We start from the raw sequence: 26762 nt of genomic DNA on the forward strand, positions 1-26762 counted from the left end.
CCAGTATCATGACAGTTTGTCTACTAGGAAGCTGAAGGGTAGCTCTGTATTTTTGAAGAATTACAAACAAGACTTAGTTGATGCTTAAAGCTGGTTTATTTAATTAATTTGTATCCAATTTATCAGTGTTAACATTGTGTTTGAGGTCTGATTGAAGGATTGATGTGATGGTAAGGTGTCCGCTGCTCCACTTTGAATATTGGTATGAACTTGAAACAGTGATTACTTAATGGATTTTCACCAAAATTGTGCCCACGTTCAAGACCATATTTGCTGGTTGTTGTTATTGTTTTTAAGGATTTTTCTTTTAAATTTTCACAAGAATTGCTAGTTCCCCTAGAGCAAGAGTCTCTATAACTCCAGTCCTCGAGAGCTACTCTAACATACAGACTCCTGCCCTACAGTATTTGGCCACTCCAACAATCAGAGGACTCCCTGTGAGCAAGCATTTAGCGACAGTGGGGAGAAAAAACTCCCTTCAATAGGAAGAAATCTCCGGCAGAACCAGGCTCAGGAAGGGACAGCCATCTGCCGCGACTGGTTGGGGTGGGGGGAGTGAAAAAAAAAAAAAGCCAAAGTGATAAATATTGGAGCAACTTAATTATTTTTTTGTTAAAATCTTAAGCTGTTGTTATCAGTTTTAAAGGAGTATTGGGTTTGAATTGTAGATAAGCATTTGCAGTGGATTTCTGCTGTGGATTGCCTTTTCCAACCCCTGCTTGTGGTTTTGTCACTTTTGTCTGGGGTCAAAGAAGCAATGCTGGAGACTTTTGTCTCCCTCTGCTTCTCATTTTAATGCAGGGGGAACTCTCAGGCCAGGGTCAAAAAAGGGATGCTTGAGAACTTCCGAGGGTTTGATGCGCTGGTCTGCATCCAAGGCCAACATCCGTTTACTAAAAAACTAGCTAAAATACTATGACCACCATTTTTAACGAGTTACCAATATGCGAGATGAATCAGTGAAGTCTAATTTTATTTCCTCCCCAGTTTATTGTTATCTATGGAAACTTGGAACAAAGAAGAAAAACTTTTTGGGGATTCCTAAGTCAAAATTCCAATTAATTATTTTAAAGTGTCTACTTAAAAACTAAAAAATTTAAGTTATCTTATTATTTTTTAAACAATTCCATAGTACGTCACTTTTTTACACATGGATGGCAAAAAAGACTATTTTCAGTGCTTCTTTAATCTATCGTTCAGTCTTCGAAGCAATGGAGTGCTCCATCTTTCTGCACATATCATCTTTGGTCAGCTCCCGCCCCTGACGTTTCCCTCAGCCGTTGGACAGACTGCACGCACGCTGGGCTGTGCCTGCCTCCCCGTGTGTGAGTCGAACGTAGTTCTAAAAGTCATCGAGGTTCTGTACTTAGCTTGCTAGCTGTGTTATTTTTTTCCCCTCGGACGACGAAGTCTGTACATAAACACATCAGGTCAGTACTTCCTCATCCCGTTTCCGCATATTTTCTGGTCCAACAGCGGCTGATAAACACGCGTGAAAGTTGTTCAGGTGTTGTTCAGACGTTACTTGAGGTGAGGTGTTAGTTTAGCTCACTAGCTAACCAGCCCATATTGCTTGTGGTCTTAACCACCGGCTCGCTGAACCGCTTTGGGCCTCGCTGCTAGCGTTACTTAGCAACTGATCACATCTCCCCCCCCCCTCCCCTCGACCGGGATCCATTTAAGCCGAAGAGGTGACCAGGCACCTGAGCGCCACAACACTATACGAACATTCATTCGATACAGATGATTTTAGCTAACAATTACGTGTGCTGAGTGAATTTGTAGCAGCAGTGTGCCCTGCTGGAGCGCCGGTGACATTGCGGAGACTTTTGGACTTGTGGAATTTGCCTTTCAGTTTCTTAGCTTATGACACCTTTTTCTTTTGGGGGGCTATGTGGGAGGTTTGGACGTGGACGTGTTGAACCTGTGTAGCGCTAATGTCTCCCATTCTTAGCGGAGAAGAGCTACCATTCAGCTAGCTGGTAAGGTGAGTTAGCTGACAGGACATTTTTAGAGCAGCGTTACCAGATGTGCCACCTCATCGACAGCTCCTCGGTCCGCTAGCCACTGGTAGGCAGAGGTGACAAGTCGAGTGTCCCTTACAGGCAAATTCGCTGACCTGACACAAAGATAACTGGGTTTACAGCTCAGCCACAGTGTGCAGTGTGTCAGTGAAGCTGCATTGAGAGGCAAGGGGCTCGTGAATGCTATCTTTTTAACTGTAATGTTTGCAGTGCTGTAAGAACACATTAAAGAGGTAGGAAGTCTGTTTTTGGTCATTCCAGGCCTTATTTATGTCTATTCACATTGGTATGAGCCAGAATCTTTGTAGGACAGGGGTGTGTCTGTAAAATGGCAGCAAGGTGAGGGTTGTTAAATTCAAAACAAGTGAAGTTCGAGGACACAGGATGCTTTTGGCTCTTATTCTGTACCTTTGAGGCTTTTTTTGCCTACGTTTGTCAGTGCTAACAGGGGCCTGAATAATCCTCCCTGCAGATGTTTCCTCAAATAGGAAGAGCCAGAGCTTGACTTGGCCTTGAGATGACCAAAGCAGGAGAGAGAATGTGCAAGTCATGTCAGATAATGCACACATCTGAAGATGTAAAGGTGTTAGTTTATTGCTTATGGATGCAACGAAATGCACCCTACTTGGTCTTTGTTTGGGGCAGGAGTTTAAAAGGATACCTTGGCAGCTCAAATAGTGGAAATGGGCCTGATTTAGTAGTGAAGTCTCTGGCTAATATTAATCTTGTGGAAGACCATGTGGACTTGTGTAACCATTAACTCCTTCCAACTAGTAGTGAATATACTGAAGAATTTTAAGAACTTCTGTCTGGACGTTAATTTGTTTTCATCCTGTTTTGTGTGGTGGGGGACAGTTAAATCATTTGTCAGAGCCATAACACTCATATCCAATACTTTAATGGACACTGAGCATGCAAATGTATGCAGTTGTGAAAATGGAAGTCATCTATGTTAATGGAGGTCTCTGAGAAGTCTCACTTCTGCTTTACAAGCTACTGTCTACCTGTTTCTGTTTGTTTATTTACACCAGGGGAGAGAAAATCATACTACATGTGATATAATGTGAATCTAGTTAAGAATTATACTTTTTTTTGCATGCATCAGTGTATTAAATCTCTTTAACTTTTGCAAAGCTTGAGTATTTGGTGTTTTCCCCAAGCTACAGATTAGACTGAGTCAGTGGCAAAAGATTAACATTACTGCTGTGGGAAATTCTTCACCGTGAGAGGATCATGTTCAGCTCACAGCCTCAGCTCACCAATCAGAGCTGTAACATCCTCTGGTCAAGCTCATGTGATATTTGTACTAGAGCTTTGTGGTTTTTCTGATAGAACTAACCTTTTGCTTTTAAAACTCTCTGCACAATGAATGTAACCTCTGCGTATTGTACCACCCGTTCATGGGTCAATCAGACTAGAAAGTGCAGTCTTGCATAGACGTCTTCAGCTATAATGGCTATGGCTTCCCTGTTTTGCCTATTTTTGACCTGAGGGCTTGAGTCAGTCGTCACTCAAAGACACAGCGGGATAAAACTGGAGCACTGCTTTCAAACTGGGTCATGTCTGCTGATGGCCACCTTTCACTCTCTGCTGAGAAATATCTTGGAGGCTGCGTGAGAGCTTCCTTTCTTAAGTTGTTTAGGTAAACCTGTGTAGTGCAGCTCTTAGGCCCTTTCAGGAATGAAAGTAATGTTTGTGTGCTGCTGTTGAACATTTAATTTCTTTACTTTGAAGACGAGCGTCTTGCCTGACTCAGAAGAGATTCACGTCATAGTTTGTTTTGAAGTGAAAAACTTTTAACGCTCTCAGGAATTCGATACATGCACAGCTTGTTTCATTGTCCTGGGACGTTTCAGACGTTTGCAGTCAATGATTACAGGAATAGCTACATATAATAAAATCATTTTCTTGACATTGTTCAAGTCCTTGAGCTCCTTGTTTTCACTCATAACGTGACAAGGTAAAGCCCAAGTACAGAATTAAGTGTCAGTACACTAAATGAAAACCCTTGTTTGTATACTGGTAGAATTTCATTATAAGCACATTTCTTTGCAGATTACATACAAAAATTGTTGTGATAATTCCATACTTGTACAAACAGTGTCTCGGCTTGATGGGGACATATGCAGGGTCTTTCCCTGCCTAAGTGCATGTTAAAGGTCAGCAGATGTATAAAACATTATGATTATGATTCCACAGTCTTTGCTTCAAGTAAGTGACAGACAATTTCTGTTAAAATGGAGCGTTCAACCATTCGGCTTGTGTGCTTAGGTAATCTGACAAACAGGATAATCTGCTGCCTGTGGTCGTGTTTCTGCAGTAATCCAGTTTTATAAAAAGCTGCCAGCCAAGCCTTACATGTTGTTTGATGTCAGAATGATAGATTGAGAGAGACCCTCTGTGACACAGTCTGTGCTCTGTGGTCAAGGTCACACATTATCAGACGTTCAGATGGCACTACCACAGACTGCACGTTGGTCAGGCTGTGAAGGGGTATTTTTAGATCTGTGATGTCGTGTATGCCGAGGAACTTGTTGTCATAACAAAATACCTCCATTAACACAGCACTAAAAACAAAGTCTAGAGATCATGGCTTGCAACAGGTGCACTGTTGTTTATTAGTTTAGTTAAATAAATTAAATCAATTATTTAAATAAATTATTTTTGTCAAAGACAATAAGAGTTAAAGGCAGAGGATATTGGCAGAAGGGTTATTGACCAATGAGTAAAAATACTTTAGTAAAGGTTCACAAAATCAAGTAATGTTACTTGTTTTGTTTTTCCCTCTCTCTATCAACAGGGTCCTTTTTGCAAGAAGCGCTTTTTCTCCCTTCTCCCTTTTCCTCATTTTTTTTTCTTTTTTTTTTCCTTTTTTTGTTTATTAAATTTTGGTGCGGAGAGAGAAAAAGCATTGCAATCACAGAGCAGCAGGCAGTGGTTTTGATGGTCTGGGGTCAGTCTGTATCCAGGGACGAACACAAGCCTTGTGGTTCAGATCACAGGAGGAAACATGAGCACAGCCAAGCCCAGTGGCATAAAAGTGCCTAGCAAGATAGCTCGGCCACCTGGAACAGGAGCCCCCAAGACCAACCCCAGCACAGGTAGGAATACATGTCGAAACTCATCAGCTGAGTAGCATTTGAATGCAGGTATAGCCTTATTTAAAACAATGTACATGTTTGGTGTTTTGTTTTTTTTGTGTGTGTGTGTGTGTTTTGTTTTTAAACTTACAATAAACATGAAAATTGATTCTTGAATAAATAATTAGTATATTCTTAATGCAAGATTTCCCTTTGATACCCCGTTAAGCAGCAAGACTTAAACAGATGACAGTACATTTATAGTGTTATACAAATATAAAAATTTGTTAACGCCATAACCGCATGAACGCAGCAATCTCTGTTAGCGAGTTAACGCGGATTGCGGAGCTGCAAGACTTCAACGCCGTTAGCGCAGGTAGCTTGTTAATGCGTGCAGCCCCATGCATGAGGCGATCCGCGCTAACTCGCTAACGGAGATTTGCTGCGTTAATGCGGTTATGGCGTTAACGTCATTTTAACGAGACTAACGCTGACAGCACTAATAAAAAAAAAATATATATATATATATATACAAGGGGTGTGCTGTGTTTGCTCTGCATTTGTGACGTGGCTCTGTGATTCAAATTAATAACTTACTACTCTCCCTCTCACCAAAATGCAGCTAAAACTGCTGTTGCAGACAAATCGGCTGCAAGTGCCAGCTCTGGAGAGTCAGGGAATGTGGAGGAGAGCTTCCAGATTGGGGATCGAGTTTGGGTGAATGGAAATAAGCCGGGCTACATACAGTTTTTGGGAGAAACGCAGTTTGCCCCAGGACAGTGGGCGGGAATTGTTCTAGATGAGCCAATTGGGAAGAACGATGGGTCAGTAGCAGGCGTTCGATACTTTCAGTGTGAAGCCCTGCGAGGGATTTTTACCCGCCCCTCCAAGTTGTCTCGCACAGAAGAAGAGGCTAATGGAACTCAGACGGCACCGACGTCCCGCGCAGCATCACCCACTCCCTCAGTCGGAAGCGTAGCCACAAAAACAGCACTGCCTTCAAGTACCGCGACAGCCAAGAAGGCCTCAACAGCAACAACACCAGCTACCCCATCTTCCAACCTTGCAAGGACAAACAGTGAATCTGTCTCCAACCTCTCAGAGACTGGATCGGTCAAGAAGGGGGAACGGGAACTGAAGATTGGTGACCGTGTGTTGGTAAAGTTTCTATAAGTAGAAAAAAAAAGTTGCCTACAGTTTTCTTCCCTGAACATTTCAGCAAAGCTACAAATATCTGAAGGTTCTCCCTTTTGTGTTTTAGCAATGTCAGCAGGGCCTTGAGAATCACATGACTCACGAAGCCCTCCTCCAGTTTTTAGGAAGCTAACAAATGAAATATGGTTGCTTTCACTTGTACTTTGAACCATTCACTTCTGAGTCAGTGAAGTAGTTTTAGTAACGTAGTACAGTCACTCAGGTCTGCTTATAGATGTTGAGTGCATTGCTTCCTCCTTATGAATTCCTTTTTTCCCCCGCACAATCACGAGGATGTGTAGCACATTAAGTAAAGAGGAAGTGTTACTCATGCCTGTTGGGCAGCAGAGGAAATATGCTCACCATTACCACATTTAGTAAACTTCCAAACTATGCTTTTAAAATAATTTAGAAATTATTTTATAAATAATTTATTATTATTAAACATTATTTTATAAATGATAAAAAATAAAATGTAATAAACACACACATACCCCACAATTCTGGCATGTTTGCATCTGTGGCTTTTATGGAATTATTTCCCTTGGGATTTATTACCAGGCAAAGCTGATTACTTTTTAGTCCCCTCTCATCTGTTAAGAGAATTAAATGTTGGCTAATCTTTGGTGTATTTCCTCTTAGGTTGGTGGTACAAAGGCAGGAGTGGTACGCTTCCTTGGAGAAACAGACTTTGCCAAAGGCGAGTGGTGTGGCGTGGAATTGGACGAGCCCCTAGGAAAGAATGATGGGGCAGTGGCAGGCACAAGGTACAGAAGCCACAAGATCTATAAACAAGTTGTGTGTAAACTCAACCACACTCCTCCTTTTATTGAACACTTTTATTATTGTGGTTGTATTCAGATATTTTCAGTGCCAACCCAAGTATGGCTTATTTGCTCCAGTGCACAAAGTCACACGCATTGGCTTTCCTTCCACTACGCCTGCCAAAGCAAAAACAACCGTTCGGAAAGTGGTGGCCACACCGGCAGGGCTGAAGAGGAGCCCCAGTGCCTCATCCATCAGTACCATGAGCTCTGTGGCATCTTCTGTTAGTGCTAAGCCGAGCCGCACAGGCCTGGTGAGACACACTTATAAAAAAAACAAAGAACAACAACAGTGTATTACCTGTGGCATTATGGTGAGAGACACGCAGCAGTATGAACATGGTACCTGTCTCTCTTTCTACAGCTGACAGAGACATCCTCAAGGTATAATCGAAAGATTTCAGGCACCACAGCCCTGCAAGAGGCACTGAAGGAAAAGCAACAGCATATTGAGCAGCTCATGGCTGAGAGGGACATGGAGAGGGCAGAAGTTGCCAAGGCCACAAGCCATGTTGGAGAAATGGAGCAAGAAATTACCCTGCTAAGGGATGAGCATGAGCAGGTCAGCTCAGTCACTGAGCCTGAACCACAGTTAGTTTAGTATGTATTAATTTTATCTCTTTTAAATGTTTGTCTGTGATTTTGACAGATGGAGGCAAAGATGGATCAGTTGCGTGCCTTGGTAGAAGCTGCAGACAAAGACAAGGTGGAGCTGCTGAATCAGCTTGAGGAGGAGCGTAGGTGAGTGTGGGACTAGTTAAAGATGCTCATGAGAGTAAATTAGGTCCTCTAGTTTCAATGTTGTGAGACACTGAAAGTGGGGTGAGAGCTTTGCTCCCAGTACTGTTGTTTTACAGTCATAAGGTAATAAATTTGTTGTTGGCATCGCTCTTGATCACTGCAGTTTAGAGGTGGCTTGTGCCTCAGAGGAGTAAATATGTTTCTGTTAAATAGGAAGGTGGAGGATCTTCAGTTTCGTGTTGAGGAAGTTTCCATTACCAAAGGAGACCTGGAGGTAAATACACAGCATGGATACACACCGCTGACTTCATATCTAAATTTACACTTCAGACGCAGTGGGCTGCCCCATTCACCGTGCCCGAAATTCCAGTTTACATAAACCCACATAATAAAGGGATTTAAAATGTTGGTAAAGCTAGTAAAATTGGAGTAGCTACTCCAAGGTCCAGTTTGGTAAATTTTGAATTTCAAATAAAACAAATCTTCTCAACTAGAGTCCTATAATAGAATATGGAGCATAATATATCTACTTTAATCTTACATGAGATTCACACAAGTACAGTCAAGTCAATACAATGTTTGCATTTAAACCTGCCCCCATTTCCATTAAATCACCAAATCTGACATCTCGATTTTGAAAGTGTTAGTTTTATGTAACCCCCAATTTAATGCAGACAGATAAATTATGTCATGATCTGTTTACCATTTGTTACTGGGTTGTTGTTTTTTTTTTTTTTAGCAACTTGCATCCCAAGTTGCAATATTGAGAGTGCAGTAGCTCAGTAGTATGTGTTTCTTTTCTAATTAAAGAATTTATTTATTCCACAGTGTTGCACAGGAAACCACCTCTGTTACTCTGAAGGCATCCTAGCTCAAAATAGATGTTTTAAACTGTGGGCTACAGGGTTAGAAACTCAATTTTCCTTCTCTTTAAATGTGTGTACTAACAGTTAAAGCAGCAGATATTCATAAATAATTTTGTGTAGTTAAAAAAAAAAATATGACCACCAAACTAAAAAATAATGTGTTAACTTCAAGCTGTTGAAGGTGTACTAATGTTGAGCTGTAACCCTCAGTAACCCTCCTTGTTCAGTGACGTGGTCTTATTGCTTCTTCTTCCTTCCCATGTTCGTCTTTCATGTTGGTCCAGTGCTCAGCATGGAACCACTGGAAATGCCCCCTTGTCTTTTCACTACCCAGTCACAGTCCTAATTTCTGAGCCTGCCCACTGCAACCAGGGAGGAATAACACCTATGATAAGAGTTAAAATGTAATTTAATATATGTGTTTTCAGTTTTCTAATAAAACCGGTCCAACATCCATACCACTGACTGGATATGGTGTATCAGATTGTTAAATATTAGTTTATTTTATCCATTGTATTCAATGAAGACCTGGGATAAACCATGGTCTACATACATTTAAAACTGGTGCTATTCCAATTTTCCAAACAGACCCTGTTTTTAACTTTTATTGTGTTTACATAAGATTAGAAGCAGAGCGTTTTTCTAAGTAATGCTTTATTAAGCTTCCATAAAAATCTGTACTTGTAGCACCAAAATACAGAGAAAGCCAGTGAGATCCTTTCTATTTCTTGAGCCTAAAATGTTTCTGTTACTGATTGATATCTGTTAAGTTGGTCACAAGTCTTGCACACGGTGGTCTGATAACGGCTGGTTTCTCACAACACTAAATATTTAAAGTGTGGACAGTGGCCTCATCACCAAAGAGAGAAAGCAGTGTAGGTATTGACAACACTAATTGCTGTATATAGAAAACCACAATAATAAATGTCTTTATATTGACTTCGTCTGGTAAAATCGGACATCTTCTGTATATTAACATGCACCAACTTTGTGTTAGTGACACACAGGGATCAGGAAACTCCCAGTACTGCCTTCTCTCCACACCGTGGTGAAGTCATGTTAACTTGATTTTACTTGCTGGCTTGGCACACAGTATCAAATTTTCTGTGTATCATAACAGTCTGTGTGATTTGTTTACCAGGTGACTTTTTTTTTTTGCATGGTTACTTCTAAACTGCTTCCATCAACATACTCATCCTGCACATCCATACTACATGCCCCCGTCGTCCGCTGCTTGTTGTTTTTTTTTTTCTTTTTTCTTTTCCCCCCACTGTTTCTTTGAAAAAAATCCCTATTTGCAGCTGTTTATGGCACAGCCTGAAAGTTCTGCATGGGGGTGTTTTCTCATTTCCACTCATCCATCACTATCCACACCCACCCAGTGTCCTTGCCTCAACCCTTCAAATACTCACTTGCACACACACACACACACACACACACACACACACACACTTTCACTGTCATCCCTATCCAACCCCTCCTTCCTTTCTCCTGTCTCCCTCCCTCTCTGTCTGCGTTGGGCTGGCATGTGATGGTGGCACTGGTGTGTTTTCTTCCTCTCCCCCTTGTTTACTAACAGACGCAGACCAGACTGGAGCATGCCCACATTAAGGAGCTTGAACAGAGCCTGCTCTTTGAAAAGACCAAAGCTGAGAAACTCCAAAGAGAGTTAGAAGACACTAGGGTAATGAATTCTGCTCTGCAGCGTGTTGCGTTGGGAAAAAGGCCCGTAGCCAAAAAATGTGCAGCAGTAACTGGACTCTTGCTGTATATGGGCTTGTGGTAAATGTACCCTACAGATGCATTTTTTCAGCTTTACATAAAACTAATAACCCTGATCTTAAAAACCAGATTAAATCATATACTAAAATATTAAACATCTTTGGTATGTTTAAAATCCTAAATTAGTCTGCCCTGCTTACAGTTTGCAAATTAAATGTCAAAAGTATTAGTTTCTTTTGTCACACTTTATCAGATATTAAATTATCTCAAATTCACACTGGTCCACTCAAAATCTTTTTATATTGAAAATATGGAGGTTTTGACCTCCAAAACAATAACCATGTGGATCTGACAGAGAGACACATGTTTACCTATATTTCCAGCAGATGGTTTTGTGATATCACTGCTTAACCAGACAGACAAACTCCTCCCCAGCTTGTACCAAGCTAATCATTTTCCCAGTTATCCTATACTCTCCTTTCCCGGTCCTTCCTGACATCCATTTGTCCCGCTTATTTGGTGTCCCTGCGTTTTGCTAGTTTAAAACCGTATCCACCTCCCAGACCAGTCCACCTACAGTGTTACAGTCACAGTAAATGTATAGTTTTGAGGAGGATTAGGCCTGTAGGTTTAAAACTGCACTATGTTAACACAAAAAAAAAAAAAAAAAATTTTGTACCAGAGCTTGAATGGTGTAAAAGCACTATAAAATATCAGGACTACCTGAGATGTTTTTAGTTTGTGTGTCTGATAAATCACGACGTCAGTGAGGACACTTTCTAGTCTAATACTTGGTGGAAAATCTCTTGCACACTGCTGTAGCTCCATACATGCTTTCAGTGTTCACTTCCATTATTTGGATCATACCGTTTATAACCACAAGAGGTCAGTATAATGATTTATTTTCAACATCAAATGTTTTGTATCCTTCTCATTTTAAAAAAAAAGCAAATTGAGGAAAAAATCTCACCCAGTAATCACTTTAAATTTCTTTAACAATTAGTTTTTCATATATTTAGCAAAAGTTAGTTATTAAATAATCTTATTAATCCTTTGTTTGTTTGTTTTAAATGTACTAAGATATTTAGTAGGCTAGTTTGAGATACATTTTTAAATAAAGATTTCCCGCTTTTAAAGGTTGCTACTGTGTCAGAAAGATCCCGTATTATGGAACTTGAGAGGGACCTTGCACTTCGAACAAGAGAGGTGGCTGACCTGCAGCTGCGTCTTGGGGTCCAGCAGGGCTCTGAGGACTCAAACTCCACTCTTTCTCCCCTCCTGGAAGAAATAAACTCTCTGAGGGATCAGTTGGCTTCTCAGGAAACTAGTCATCAAGAAGAGCTAGGTAAATACAAGGAGAAGCTAGAAGCTCAAGAAAAAATCCACAGTGATGCAGTTGCTCAGCTTCAGGCTACATCTGTGAGGCTCTCTTGTGACAAAGAGCAGCTGCAGATGCGCTTAAGTCAGGCAGAGAAGGAGAATGCTGACGCTGTTGAACTGTGGCGTTCAAAGTTGGAGGCTGCCGTTGCCTCTCACCAGCAAGCCATGGAAGAGCTGAAGGTGTCCTTCAGCAAAGGTGCAGGTGCTCAGACAGAAGAACTTGTAGAAACCAAAAGTGCACTTGAGAAGCTGAAGTTGGAGCACAAGTCAGCTCTGGAGGAGGCCGACGCCAAACACAAAGCTGAAGCCACGGCATGGACTCAGGAGTTGAAGGCGCTGAAGGCACAGGTGCTGTCTCTGACTGAGGACAAAGAGCGACTGGAGGAGTCACTTCGGTCCAGTGTTGAAAAAACAGAAGAACAGCACCTGGTGGAGATGGAAGATGTTCTTGGAAAGCTTCATGCTGCTGAACTTAGGGTAAAGGAGCTTGAGGAGAAGGAAGTGACGCTAGCACAACATGCTCAAGACAAGGATGGAGAAACCAAAGAACAGATGGCGGAAATGGTGGCTCTGCGGAGCAAAGTAGCACAAAGTAACCAGGAGCTTGTAGCTCTGAAAGCTCAGCTAGAGGAGGTACAGAGCCAAGGAGACAAGCAGGGTGCCAAGGTGGGTTCTTGGTAACTTCATGATCAATAAATGCTCCCTTTTTGTTATGTGCCATATTTTTCTCCTGGTGATGTGATTATCCTTGACTTGGTGTGTACCATTTTCATAAAATCATTGCTTTTTGTTTGTTATGCATTTCATTGCATTTTATATGTTAAAGGTTGCTGAATTAAACTCTCAGTTGGAGGGCAAACAGCAGGAAGTCCTTTCTTTACAGCAGAGTCTGAATACTGTAAAGCAGGAGAAGGATACCCTGGAACAAGAACTTGGAGGCCTGGTGAGAACTGTGACTTAATTTTTGGGTTTGGAGATATTCTCCCCAAATTGTACCTCCCTTTTCCCCACAGTTTACCTTTATCTTATTTCTCTGCTGGAGTTTTTTTTGTTTTTTTTTTAATATTTATTATTGTCACACAACAAATCTGCATATATATCTGCAGTAAGCTAGTGTCAGCTAATATTTACTGATCCAGTGGGTTGATCTCAGTATTGAACGCAGTTAAAACATTACATATTGGCAGTTTGTCTACCGTAGAAGTGTCATATAAAAAAACGTTTCCTAAACTTTGCTGACAGAAACAAAAGGTGGCTGAAAGCACAGAGGAGCAGACTACATCATCAAAAACTATGCAAGGTAATCTGAGTCACTCTGTGTTGAGTTACCGAAATGTTTTCACATCCCATTTTCCTGTCATCTGCTGTCATTCTACGTTTTTAATGTGCAAAATCTTCTAGTATCAGTATAATTCTTTTGTTTGTATGATTTTTGTTTTGTTTTTGTAGAAACACTTGAGAAACTGAGTAAGAAAGAAGAGGAGTACACATCCTTGGCCCAAGAATCAGAGTCATTAAAAAGTCAGCTTGCTGGTAAGATCATTATCATTTCATTGATCGGTCTTTAAATATTGTGTGTGTGTGTGTGTGTGTGTGTGTGTGTGTGTGTACATTTTTTGTTTTAACAAAGTCATCTTTTTTTATGTTTTTACAGGGCTGGAGAGGAAGTTAAAGGCTTCAGATGAAAAGAACGAGCAGCTTTCAAAAGACAAAAACAAGCTGGAAAATGATATCTCTGATATGATGAAGGCATCAGGTGATAGTTCTGTACAGCTGACCAAAATGAATGAAGAACTCATACAGAAAGAAAGGTACCACACTTTAATTTTCCATCATTAAATATGACCTGATTACAATGTTTACTCAGAAAGAGTCGGATACTTGTTTTTCTTTTGTTTTAGTCCATGTAATTTGTAATTTATCCGACTGCTCACTACACATCCTCCTTTTCTTTTGTCATCACACAGGAGGCTAGAGGAGTTACAAAATCATCTAGCAGAGGAGAAGGAGAAGGTGGCACGCTTAAATGAACAACTCCAACAAGAAGCGTCCCACAAAGAGCACGAGCTCAAAGAGACTAGAGAGGCACATCAGACTGAAATAAATACCCTTCAGGAGAACATCACTACTTTGGTTAGTCACAAAAAATATGTTTTGATGTATATTTTGAGTACATATGTTGAGCTAGCATTTTCAATGCACACATCTATTTTTAGAAATGCTCACAGCATCTTTATTTCACTAACCACAAAACACTTCATTTAACGTCAGAGCGGTTAACTTATGGCAGGAATTAATCAGCCTGTTCACTGGTGAACTCCTAACTGCAAAAAAATCTTGCTCTACAAACCTTTTTCTTTTCTTTTCTTTTTTTTTAAACTGACCCTGAGCCTTTGGTTAACTTGAATCCTTTTATAAAGTAACATACTACTTATTACTCGATGTAAATTATTCCGTTAAAAACATATTCTTTTGACATGAGCTGCATCAAAACAAGGCAACAAAAATTTTATTGTTGTGTCCCTTTCTTGTTCCCTGTTCTTTAGGAGAAGACTGTTAAACAGGGTGAGACCTTGGTTGAGGAGCTCAAGGCCTCACAGAAGAAATCCCTCTCTCAGGTGTCTGAGCTCCATGCAAAGGAATTTGAAACACTGCAGAGTCAGGTTGATAAGTTTAAGCAGGAACTCTCCTCCTCCAAGGACAAAACCCAAGAGCTAGAGAAGATGGTGTCTGAACTGCAGCCATACAAAGAGCAGGCCCAGGTAAGTGCAAACACCTATTGGTGCATTTTTATTTTTGGCAATTTGGTAGCCTCAAACATTAAAATGGTTGAAACGGAAACGATGAGGAAGATGTATTTAACTGTTTTGGGTTTTTCGTTGTTGTTGTTTATTTACGTTTTGCCATACACATTATTTGTTTTGAGTTGCTAATTTTCCCCTCACATTACAGTTAATAACAAGCCCTACAATCAAAGGCACCATGGGTTGCATGCTTGCAGGGGTAGAGCTTATAAAATTCTGTCTGTATTTATAGATGGTTTATACTTATTAGTGGAAAAACATTCACATAAAGAGAAACGATTAGTTTTAAATGCTGTGCACATGGATCGCATGTTCACCTTCAGATGAATCTGGATTGCCATGGATTTAGAAAAGTTTTAAGAACTTCAGATCAGGATGACATGGATACAATTACAGACATAAACCCAAAATGACGAAGTTATTGTCTAAATTTATGAAGTCATAGTAAAAATCTGCTTGTTTTTTTCTTTTTTTTAAAAATTTGAACATTTCCACTTTTCAAAAAATTGATTTGTTTGTGTCAGTGCTCACTTAAAAAGTTTATTTTACATTAATTAGTCGTGAGATGGATGGTTACAATTTTTTTTGTTTATTTCTTTTGAGTTGCAATTTAAACTTAGTGTACGCACAAATAAGGCAATCAAGATGTGATTCAAGACTTTGAAATCCAACAGTTGAACCAAAGTTAAGTATTCATGTGTTCTAACATGTGTTTGTGAATTCTTCAGTTATGTTGCAAGTCAAGTTACTATATATCATTCTACACTCAGTAAAAGGTTAATAAATTTAAATTTTAAGGATAATTTTTGATACTTTGATACAAATACAACCACACGCTTCAGAATCAAGTCGGCAGTAGAGCAGGGCGATATGGCCAAAAATATTTATCACAATATGTATTTGAAAATTTGCGATAACGATATAACTGACGATATAATTGATGCAAGACAAAATACAACTCCACAACATTACTAGCGCAAAAATAAAAACCCCATCCATTTATTTTCAATTAAACAAGCAGCTGTTTTTTTTTATATGCATTAAAACTATATAAACATTTAACAGTGCAAATGCAAATTCCTTGCTGAAAGTTTAACCAAAAGGCATTTCCAGTAGAAATGGGCTGACATATCCTGAGCATAACCATGTATAATATCCACTGAAGTTAAAAAGAGGTGCTTTGCAACATTAAACTGCAGTGTGCCAAATAAAAAAAGTCAAATATGTATTTTTCGGACCATAAGGTGCACGGGATTATAAGGCACATTAAGCGAAACAAAGCAGTCAGATAAATCAAACTTTATTCAACTCATTCTTCTTGCTTCCTCCACTTCTGTACCATTGATTCATTAATGCTGTATTCTATCACAGCTGCTCTACCATGTTGTTGCAGTATATTAATGACTAACCTCGTATTGTGGGAGGATTATCTCAGTTGTTCTCCTGACTGAAGTTTGGCCTGTTTACAGCATCCTGCCGTGCGATTGCATTTGTCCCTAACCACCAGGAACCCTCACGTTAACTTTTATCGAGGGGAAAAGTGTTAGCGTTCTGTTTATGTTACGCTAACATAGCTGTGTCACTAGTGATCACGTAGCACATCATTATATACCAGCTAGCCCAACTTCAGTAACCCTACAAACGTCACTGCTGTTTAGTTTCCTGTCTTCATTTATGTTGGAAGTGATAGCAGAGCAGTACGTTTGATTATTTTTCAGAAATCTCTCAGTCAGAACATGCTATATCATGCTTAGGTAACTAGCGAGCTAACTTCTGCTAGCTTCCTGGTAACTTCTAACTCCGTTAAATGTAATAAATTCTGTGTCATCAATCATATCTTGATTGCTTCATCTTAGATGCACTGTTCAAGTCGTATTCAAAGAAAGCAGAAGTTAAAATGTTCTGCCTCTTATTTATATATGCATATCTTTTGAAAATCATTGTGGTGTAAGCTCTGGTTTGATCTTTTGCCATTTTTGATGCTTCTGCAGCTTAACCTTTCCATTTGCACATGACTGATATCCATATCTGCTTGGTTTATTTTGTATTCATTCATTCCTTGCTTTGGGTATTCCCCTCCCTTTTTTTCTGTCATCTTTTGTTTTCCCAGTGTTTTTCTGCTGAGCTTGACTCCTACAAGCATGACGTTGAACAGTTGTCGAAAAAACTGGAAAAGCAAAACCTAGATCTGGAAAATATGTATAAGGAAAGTGAGGATTTTAAGGCTGAGAAAGGCAAACTGGAGAAGCAGCTTTCAGATGTTCAGGCTAAGCTTTCTGCCCTTGAGATTATTCACCAGGAACTTTCAGTCCAAAATAAAGAACTACTTACAACCAGAGAAAAGCTAACAAAACGCCAAGAGGAACTGCTCGCCACTAAGAAGCATTCAGATGTTTCAATGAATGAGGAACTCGACAAGCTCAAAAGTCGTCTTCTAGAAGCACAGACTGAAATCAAAGATCTGAAGCAAAGTAAAAGTGAATATCTGGCTCAAATTGAGGAGCTTCAAAGACAAAATGCAGAGAAGAATGATTCTATCCGAAAGCATCAACAGGACATTGAGCAAATACAAGCGAAAAAGAAGCAGCTACTTGAGGATTATGAAAAAGTCTGCAAGGAGAGAAACCGGCTTGAAGAGGACCTTAATGAAAGCAAGTCAAGGCTGACGTGTGAGAAGGACAATCTGATTTTGGAGAGAGATTCTGCTAGAAATGCTAAAAAGTCTCTTGATGCTAAGAATGCTGAGTTGCAGGCAAAACTGAAATCCTTGAACTTAGAAAAAGAAGGTCTCACAATCAAGAACACCCAGCTCCAAGCCCTAGCAGAAACGCTGACAAAAGAGAAGGCAGAGATGTCCTCTGAAATCAGCGCAGTTGTGGAGGACAAAAAGAGCCTTCAGACTGTGAAGGAGGAGCTCCAGAATAAGCTTAGTATTACAAAGAAAAACATGGAGAGCTATATCCGTGAATGTGAAGAACTTAAAATCTCAAAAATGAGCTTGGCCCAGATGCTTGAAGAATTCAAGACAAGCAGTCAAGTGACTGATTCTGAAAGGATTCACTTGCTACAGGAGAAGGAAGACCTTCTTGCAATCCAAAGACAAACCTCTAACAAGAAAGAAGAGCTTCTCAGAGAGATACAAGAATTAAAGGAAAAGCTTCAAGTATCAACAGAACAGCTGACCCAGACCAGAGAGAAATTTGAAGAAACGTTAGCATCTGTTGAGCAAGAGAAGCAAGCGCTTCGTCTTCAGAATTCTGAAACGGAGATGGCTCTCCATGCTTTACGAAAAGAGAAGATGAGCCTGGATTCAGCGCTGGAGCAGCAGAACATGGACTATGAGCGTTTGGCTGGGGAGAAGGAAGAGTTAGAAGAGAAGCACACAAAGGCCGTATCTGACAAAAGTGCTCTTTCTCTCGAACGTGATAAGCTAGCTAATGATATCCGAACAATCAGTGACCAACTGGATAGTTGCTCCAGAACTAATGTTAACCTTATTCAGGAGAAGAATCACTTATCAACAGTGCTGGAGGAAACCGAACTGCAAAAAAAAGAGTTTGAAGCCAAGTTGACTTCTTTGAAACTGGAAAAGACTGACCTGCAAAATGAACTGAAGAAAAAGTCCTCTGATAATGAAATGCTTAAAAAGAGCAAAGCTGAACTCAGTGAAGAGCACAGTAAACTAAAACTGAATTTTGAGAAGGCTAACTCTGAGCTTGTTAATCAGGTAGAGAAACTGACAGAAGAACACAAACATCTTCAGTCCTTACAGACTGAAGCAGAGAGAAAAGTGCTGTCCTTGCAGAAGGAGAACCAGGAGCTAGTTCAGGAGATCCAGGAGTTGAAAAGTCAGATTAATTCAGTCTCCGATGCCAAGCGCGTACTTGAGACCCAGCTGCAGACTGAATCTAATGAGCGCAGTAAAACGGTGTCTGACCACGATCTTCTTTCCAAGCAAATTGAAGAACTACAGAGAGCTTTGTCCAAAGTTGCTCAGGAAAAAGAAGAGCTTTCATACAACTTCAGCAATGCTGAGGAGCAAAAGAAGGCCTTCATGGTGGATGTGGAGGCTTTGAAGGCACAACTGAAGCGCCAAGAGCAAGAAAATTCACAGTTAACAGAAGATAAAGACCAGTTACTATCGAAGCTGGAGGAGCTGGGCAGACAGATGATCTCACTGACCACAGAGAAGGATGAGCTGTTAGCCAGCCAGTGTAAACTAGAGCAGGGGATTTCTTCCCTCCAGACGGACCAGGAGAACTGGCTTGCAGAGCAATCAAAACTTCTTGAAGAGTTGAAGTGTTTGCAGGTTAGTCAGGAAAAACTACAGGTTGATGTTAAGGTCCTACAGACAGACAAAGAAACTTTGGAAAAGCAATATCAAGATGCTGTAGCCGAGGTATCTGCTTCCACTGCTGTAAAAGAAAAAATTTCCTCCAGCATCGCACATTTAACAGCTCAGAAGGATGCCCTCCAGGTGGAGAGGGATGAAGCCACCCAGCAAGTCAGGAAACTGGAATCACAGCTAAAAAATGCCATTTCTAAGCAACTTGAGGTATTTGTCCTCCTGTAGAAATCACTGATTAACACATGTTAGAACGGCTGGGGCTATGTCACCCTCTCACTGCATGCCTGCTGGTTTGTCGCACTGTCCCTCTGCTCTTTATGTCTTAACACTTTCCATTTACTAACCAGTGTTTACCTCTTTTAGCTCCCAGCCTTAGCCTGTGGGTTTATAACGTGATCTGATGTTGGGCAAAAATTCCTGTTGATCATATGGTTATGTAGGTGTCAGGTGATCTGGGTCCTGCTCAATGATAAGTGAGAAATGCCATAATTTAAATAGTTGACTGTCTCTTCCACAAGACAATCAGCTGTCAGTGTCCGTTCTGAGGCCACAGGATTTAAGTCTTTATGTAGTAATTATGTTTCCTCATTGTGAAATCTTCATGTTGTTCATTTTTAGGCACAGTTGGATTGCAAAAACCTGAGGTCTGATAATTGTCGAGCTATTTGAGGAAATAAATTTAACATGTAGTTAATTACATTTTTTTTTAAAATTGCTGTCAAAACAAATCATGCATTACAAGTAGTTAAATCTGATCTGCACATTTCTAATTCTATTGTTTTGGTTGAAGTAATTTGGTGTCCTAACCAACAATGTGCTGCTTTTAATTTCAATCTGCTCTGATCATTTGCCATTTAGGCTGCAGAGGCCTCTGGCAAGACAGCCGAGGCTCTCGAACAGCTGACAAAACAGAAGGCCGTGTTGATGCAGCAGAAGAATGAAGTCCAGTCTTTGCTGGACGAGCTGCAGACGTCCAAGCAGGAGTTGGAAACACAGGTAAAAGATGGGATTTTGAAGAGAAACTTCTAATAATGTGGCTTTTTGTATAAAGTGATGTGAAAGTGATGGTGTGAAGTAAAAAATCTTCTGATTGTATTTATCTCCACCTTTTGTTGTTTGTTTGTTTGTTTTTTAAAGCTGGAAAGGCTGAAGAAAGAGAACTCCAAGTATCAAGAGGACCTTAATGTATCCAAAGAACAGCTTTGCACTGAAACTCAGAGGAGCAAAGGTTTATGCCAGGAAATGTGAGTACATCCTCATCCTCAACTGTTTTCTGTTACAGAAACACATCATATTCATATTTTCAATCAACTAAATAGCATATTATTGTAAAGATATGAAAAGCCAGTGTATGGTCTGTTTGAGTTGAAAAATTACTTGGATGAGTTGAACAACAATATTTTTCTCCAGTGAGGAGCTTAAAGAAGCGGTCTCTGTGAAGTCGCAGTCCCTGCAGACGCTCCAAGATGAGAAAAACAGACTGACTGAGGAGCTCGATGATAAACACAGAGACCAGAGTGATGTTGTGAAGGTTTAAACTTTATTCTTTGGATACAGAGACCCACATGATTCTGATTTTTAAATTCAACTGACAGTGACTGAATATTAACTGTTTTGTGTGTTTTTTTCCCCCCTTTGCCAGCTTAAGGATGAGCACTCAAAGCTCAAAAAACAGTTGGAAGAATTGAAGCAAAGGTAAAATTATTCACACCTGCATTACGTGATTCACGCAAAGTGGACCTCATATGTTTTTTATAATCAGACCACTTACAAATATGTAGTAAACATCACTTGATGATTCTTGCTTTTGCAGGAAAAGTTTAAAAAAATCTTCTACTTAATTTGATATTTCTTTACACTTCCCTCATATACACCTTTTACCAGAAATGTATATAGACTCTGGTTTGTACAGCTTGTGATTGACTAAATCCGCACTAATATTAATAATAGTATCATTTGAATATTCAGAGAAACAACATTGCTATAATCTTGCTGCATAACCTTTTAATATCCACCCTCATATTACTGATATGACAGATGCATTTGAGAGGTGGCGCCCAGCCACCAGGTTCAAAACAAGCCTAGATGCAGCCAGTGACAGAAAGTAAAATATTAAAATTCAAAAAGTAGCCAAATTAGCTTCTTTTTTTTTTTGTCAGACAGACAACTGAGGAAATCTATTGTTTCACAGTGGCAGATAATGATTGATCATTTGAAGTGTTGGTCATTGAAAGCTCCTTTAGTAGAGTGCAAGATAAAAATGTGGTGCTGGGAATGAGGAGGTCCACTTTAAAGCCTTTTATAAACAGCATAAGCACGAATGACTTCAGCTACTAAACATCTGAACTGATGAATAAGTGAATATGCTCTTCATTTCCTTTAAAGCCTGCCAAATAATGCCTTCAGGTACTTAATGCTTTTTAATATTACTCCATGTCAGTCATGTCACAGCGTAAATATACATTCACTGGCCAATTCATTAGTTACAAACTGAGCATCAGAATGAGGAAGAAAGGTGTTTTAAGTGACTTTGAACATGGTATGGTTGTTGGTCTGAGTATTTAAAAAAACAAAAAAAACCTGCTGTTCTGCTGTGATTTTCTCACCCAGCCATCTCTATAAGATTGATTGATTTATTATTTTTTTTTAAACAAAAAGGGAAAATATCCAATTAGCAGCAATTCTCCGATGAAAATTCCTTGTTTCTTCCAGAGGAGAAAGACCACACAGCTTTAAGATGATGGAAGGGTAACAGTAATTCAAATAACTATTTGCTACAAGCAAGGTATGCAGAAGAGTGCCTCTGAACACGTCGAACCTTGAAGCTGATGGTCTACAGCAGCACAATAATAATAATGGATTGCATTTATATAGCGCTTTTCGGGACCCCTCAAAGCGCTTTACAATACCACTATTCAGTCACTCTCACATTCATACACTGGTGAAGGCAAACTACAGTTGTAGCCACAGCTGCCCTGGGGCAGACTGACAGAAGCGAGGCTGCCATATTGCGCCCCTCTGGCCATCACCAGTAGGCGATAGGTGAAGTGTCTTGCCCAAGGACACAACGACCAAAACTGTCCGAGCCGGGGCTCGAACCGGCAACCTTCCGATTACAAGTGAATGACACTAGGTGTCGGTCAGCTAAGAACGGGAAACTGAGAAAACTTGCACGGACTCAACAAAATTAGACAATAGAACAGGGGTGTCAAACTCAAATACACAGTGGGCCAAAATTCAAAACTGGAACAAAGTCGCGGGCTAGCATTAATATTTATTAAAAAAAAAATCTTCCTCCAGATATAGGAATGAATCTTTTCTTATGGACTCAAATAAGTTTTGCTGGAAAACTGAATATGGAACAAGCAAAGCTTAATATTAAACAATATATATATTAGCTATATAATACCAGTAGGCCAGCTCTAATAGTAATTTGGCCCGCGGGCCAGAGTTTGACACATATGCAATAGAAGGTGGGAAAAACACTGCTTGGTCTGAGTCTGAATTTCTGCTGGAAAAATTCAGAATGTAGGATCAGAATTTGGTGCAAAAATCATAAAAACATGGATCCATCCTGCCTTGCATCAGCAGTTCAGTTTGGTGACTGTGGCGTAATGGTGTGGAGGATATTTTTTCGGCACACTTTGGGCCCCTTGCTACCAAGTGGGCATCGTTTAAACACCACAGCCTGTCTGAGTGTTGTTGCTGACCATGTGCATCACTTTATGACCACAGTGTACCAGTTTACTGATGGCTGCTTTCAGTGTGACAGCACCATGTCACAATACTCAAATAATCTCCAACTGCTTTCTTGAACATGACAGTGAGCTGCTTTTGGATGTGGTGGGAAAGAGATTAGCATCATAGATGTGCAGCCACACATATTCCAGCCACATTTTGAATATGTACCACTAAGAATTAACACAGCTTTGAAGACACAAGGGAGTCCAACCTGGTACTAGCAAGGTGTGCCTAATGAACTGGCTTGTGAGTGTATATTGACCACATTTCTATAAACCTGTACAAGACACTAATGCTTGTAATTTATCCTACAGCTCCATCCCACCTGCATGACATGTTGTTTGTACTGGATCTCAGTTTTAGCGTTGTCTTCAGTACATTTGCTGTCTTACAATTTGAAAATTTTGTCCATAGAAATAAACTTTTTCCATTTGTCTCCTGAAATAGTGAGAGCGCCTTGAAGGAACAGCTGGATAAGGAGAAGGCTGCCCTCCAACAGTCCATCCATAAAAACGGTGCCTTAATCTCAGAAAAGGACCAGCAGGTGGAAAACCTCAAGAGCGAGGTAATTTATTTTAAGTTGTTATAGCAAATCACAGCCAGGGGAAGGATGTTGTTACATAATTCTGAAGCACAAACTTTTTCATCTGATTGTTGCTGCAATTCCAAGTGTTTGCTCCAAGGAACATTTTTATGTCAGCTGGCTGTTAAATGCCATGTGTGGGTTTCAGTGTCATTGTCACAGTTGGTATAGCTTTTAATTGGAGGTTCGAGGCACATTTCTTCAAATTCAGAGGCTAGAAACAAGAAGTTACTTCTAGGTCATAAAGTGTGGCCACGCTTTCTGCTTAAAAATGAAACTTGAAAGTGCATCTGTGAAATGCAAGAAACATCTGGAGGTGGTAACACATTTCTGTTATGCTTTCGTCTTCTTATTTTGAATATACTCTCAAATCTTGGCTTGAAGATTGGCTGAGATTGTATTTGTACAATGTTTGTTTATTGTGTACTATAATGCTGAAAAGAAACGTTTCAGTAATTTAATATCACGGGTTGTTTTGTTTTGTGTTTTTCATCATAGCTGGCTGTAGTACGCGGGGAAAGTGCCTCAGTTAAGACACTGCAGGGTACAATTCAATCCTTGGAGCAGGACAAAGCTACTCTACAGGCGCGTGTGCAGAGACTCGAGAAGGATCTGACCGTGGGGCCTGTTGGTAAGTCCTCGGGCACAACAGTGCACAGTTTCAACATAGCCAGACTTTCTTTGTGTCACCTGGCTCAGATAATTGAAATCAGAATGGTTTTCTTTTGGCCTCTGCTTCGGGCTATGTGTGTTTGTATTTATTTATTTATTTATTTTTTTAAAAAGGGGGGGGGGGGGGGGGCATTTGATGTGTAATTTCCTACAATGATGCACCGCGTGCAGCACCACTTTCTTCTGCCATGTTAGTCATTTACTGTTCAGCAGATTAAATGTATAAAATGTATTCCTTCAGCAAAGAGTCTGTATAGCATGTTGAGGAAACAGAGTAAAAGGTCAATGGAAAATATGCAATAAAGGTTGATTTTAATCCAAAACTGCACAAACATGCTTACGTTATGTAGACTGTAATTGCTGTGGCGGTCTAGCCAGGTCCACATACTTCATTAATCCTTTAATCTCTTCTTGTACTGCAGCCATTCGATAGCAGCAGAATTAATGAAACTTGACAGTGCGTCCATCCAAAGGTAAACTAATTTCTGTTTTCCAGGTGATGCAGTGTTGGACCAAATGAGGGAGGATAAGGAGACTGCAGAGAGTCAGGTGTGTACTGCGGCACTCCCGATTGACACCGGTGAACAGACTGAGAGTTTTGCTTTGTCTATTTTATTCTTTTAACACATTCAGTGTAACAATGCTTTCCTACCCTGCCCGTTTGGGGCAGCTGTATGGAAACAGACTTCCTGAATGCTGTTTGTGAATGACTGGGCCGTTTGCCAATGCAGTACTACTAAATGACACTATGTTTTTGTTTGTAGCAACAGGCTATATAGTGGATTTTATAGTTCTGTTGACTCATTTAATTCTTACAGTATAATGTTTTGTGGAGGTGAATTTAGTGGAGTTTAATTTCACTGAAAGGATTTGAAGCTTCCGTCATCCCAAGCTCTACAAGGATGACTGATAAAGCCAAACAAATTGGTAACACACTTCCATCGGGTCACCTCTGTGAGCGTGTTTTCAGCTTCACGAGTTTCCCTCCCATGTTTATTCTAAAAATGTTATACTGTAGTACGTGTCTGTGATGACTTGAGCGTGTTGTCGAGCAGAAGTCCTAATTTGAATTTCACTTTCTTTTCTTTTTTTTTCTCCTTCTCTTTCTTTATTCCAACTCTTCTCCTCTGCCCTGTCTCTGATGTTGGCAATGCTGCACCACCATCAGGCAGCGGTTTGTTATTGTTTTCATCAGCTTCACTTGTGCATGTTTGTCCATCACTGTGGCTCTTATGTTTCATGTGGTCGAGTCACATTATTTGGTGTGAAAACTACAAATGTCCTCCAAAGATGAATCGAGCTTGATTTAAGCGTTCAGTGAGCGCTCTGTTAAGATTCAGAGGTTTTAATTGGCAGTCATCATAAGCGAGCTTTCTTTGTGGCTCATTTCAAGCTTTGATTCTTCTTTGATGACTCTCAGTAGCCACTCAGCACCTTCTTTTTTTTCTTTCTGTTTTTTTGGTTTATTTGTTTTATAAGGGGGATTTGATTTTTGGGAATATTTAGTGACACGTAGTTACTGTTGTCGTAACATCACCATAGTTACTGTCCACATTGTTGTAGCAATCAAAGCCTTTGAACAGTACAATAATTCTAACCCCCATTGTTTAAAATTATTAATATGTTAGAAAATGTTGTGCTCATTGTTCTCCGGGGGCAGCCTTGATGCTAATGTTGTGTGTTTCCTTTACAGATTGATTTCCTGAATTCAGTCATTGTGGACCTCCAGAAGAAGAATCAGGAGCTCAAGGACAAACTGGAAAAAATGGCAGCTGCTGCCCTTAATGGGAATAATCCAAGCGAGCTAGATAACTATGACGGGTTAGTCCGATTCACAAAAGAGCTTCTCGGGTGTTTAAAATGATGTTCGCTGCGTGGCAATGACTCTTAACAATTTCTCCTTCTCCTTTCCTCCTTTTCTTCTGCTGCTTCTCCATTGTTTTTGTTCATGATTTTCTCCTTTTGTTCCTCCTTTTGCTTCTTTCTTCTTGTCTTCTCCTTTTTTCTACCTTTTCTCTCCTCTTTTTTTCTTCCTTCTTTTGCTTCTTCTTTGTCATTTTATCCTTCTTCTTCTACTTTTTCTCCTGCTCCACAGCCACGACAAGCAGCCTGCAAAGAAGAAACCTCCTCCGAGGCTCTTCTGCGACATCTGCGACTGCTTTGACCTCCACGACACTGAGGACTGTCCTACGCAAACGCAAATGCCAGACTCCCCTCCACACACCACCTACCATGGCAATAAGGGTGAGGAGCGGCCCTACTGTGACATCTGTGAGGTCTTTGGGCACTGGACTGACTCCTGTAACGATGACCAGACCTTTTAAAGCCTTTTTGCTTTGTTTTTTCTTTTTTCTTTTTTAAACCCTCATTCGCACAATCACTATATTTGCACACCATTTTGGATTACGCTGTGCTTCTGGGGTCCTAATTGTGCGTGTGTGTGTATACATTTTGTATGCTTTTTTTTTTTTTCTTTCTTCCAAGCATCTTTGTTGTCCACACCACCCCTTAAGCGCTCTTAGGGGAGAAAGGTTTGGCAGAATCTCTCCATTAATTCAAATAAACTGCTACACATGAAATAAACGTTTCATTTGCAATTGTAAATGAGTTTGAAGGAAAAAAAAATGTTTGCTATCTTGGGTTTGTGTGAGTGAGGGGCTAATGTAAGTGGATGTACAGTGGGGCAAAAAAGTATTTAGTCAGCCACCGATTGTGCAAGTTCCCCCACCTAAAATTATGACAGAGGTCAGTAATTTGCACCAGAGGTACACTTCAACTGTGAG

General features: G+C 40.2%; 1 protein-coding gene across 6 annotated transcripts; it reads left to right on the forward strand.

The window, feature by feature from the left end:
- Nucleotides 1-1278: 1278 nt before the first annotated feature.
- On the forward strand, nucleotides 1279-26731 carry clip1a (CAP-GLY domain containing linker protein 1a). 6 transcript variants are annotated; one of them, XM_085294500.1, is made up of 27 exons: nucleotides 1279-1430; nucleotides 4825-5125; nucleotides 5727-6262; nucleotides 6941-7065; nucleotides 7160-7376; nucleotides 7487-7684; nucleotides 7772-7863; nucleotides 8077-8137; nucleotides 10309-10413; nucleotides 11589-12497; nucleotides 12658-12774; nucleotides 13074-13131; nucleotides 13281-13364; nucleotides 13486-13642; nucleotides 13799-13964; nucleotides 14378-14593; nucleotides 16746-19190; nucleotides 19842-19979; nucleotides 20121-20227; nucleotides 20394-20514; nucleotides 20626-20678; nucleotides 21369-21389; nucleotides 23172-23289; nucleotides 23806-23938; nucleotides 24476-24528; nucleotides 25673-25800; nucleotides 26075-26731. In XM_085294500.1, the coding sequence occupies exons 2-27, from the start codon at nucleotides 5035-5037 to the stop codon at nucleotides 26301-26303; spliced, it is 6678 nt and encodes a 2225-aa protein (XP_085150626.1). In that variant the 5' UTR covers nucleotides 1279-1430; nucleotides 4825-5034; the 3' UTR covers nucleotides 26304-26731. The 6 variants fall into 6 exon arrangements, with proteins under 6 accessions (XP_085150626.1, XP_085150630.1, XP_085150628.1 ...); XM_085294501.1 differs by lacking the exon at nucleotides 1279-1430 and adding an exon at nucleotides 1692-1987; XM_085294504.1 differs by lacking the exon at nucleotides 10309-10413.
- Nucleotides 26732-26762: the final 31 nt, after the last annotated feature.

This window comes from Mchenga conophoros, linkage group LG12 (assembly GCF_057382185.1).
Source record: "Mchenga conophoros isolate Kocher_MC1m ecotype Shallow Benthic linkage group LG12, M_conophoros_male_GT1.1, whole genome shotgun sequence".
Taxonomy (NCBI): domain Eukaryota; kingdom Metazoa; phylum Chordata; class Actinopteri; order Cichliformes; family Cichlidae; genus Mchenga; species Mchenga conophoros.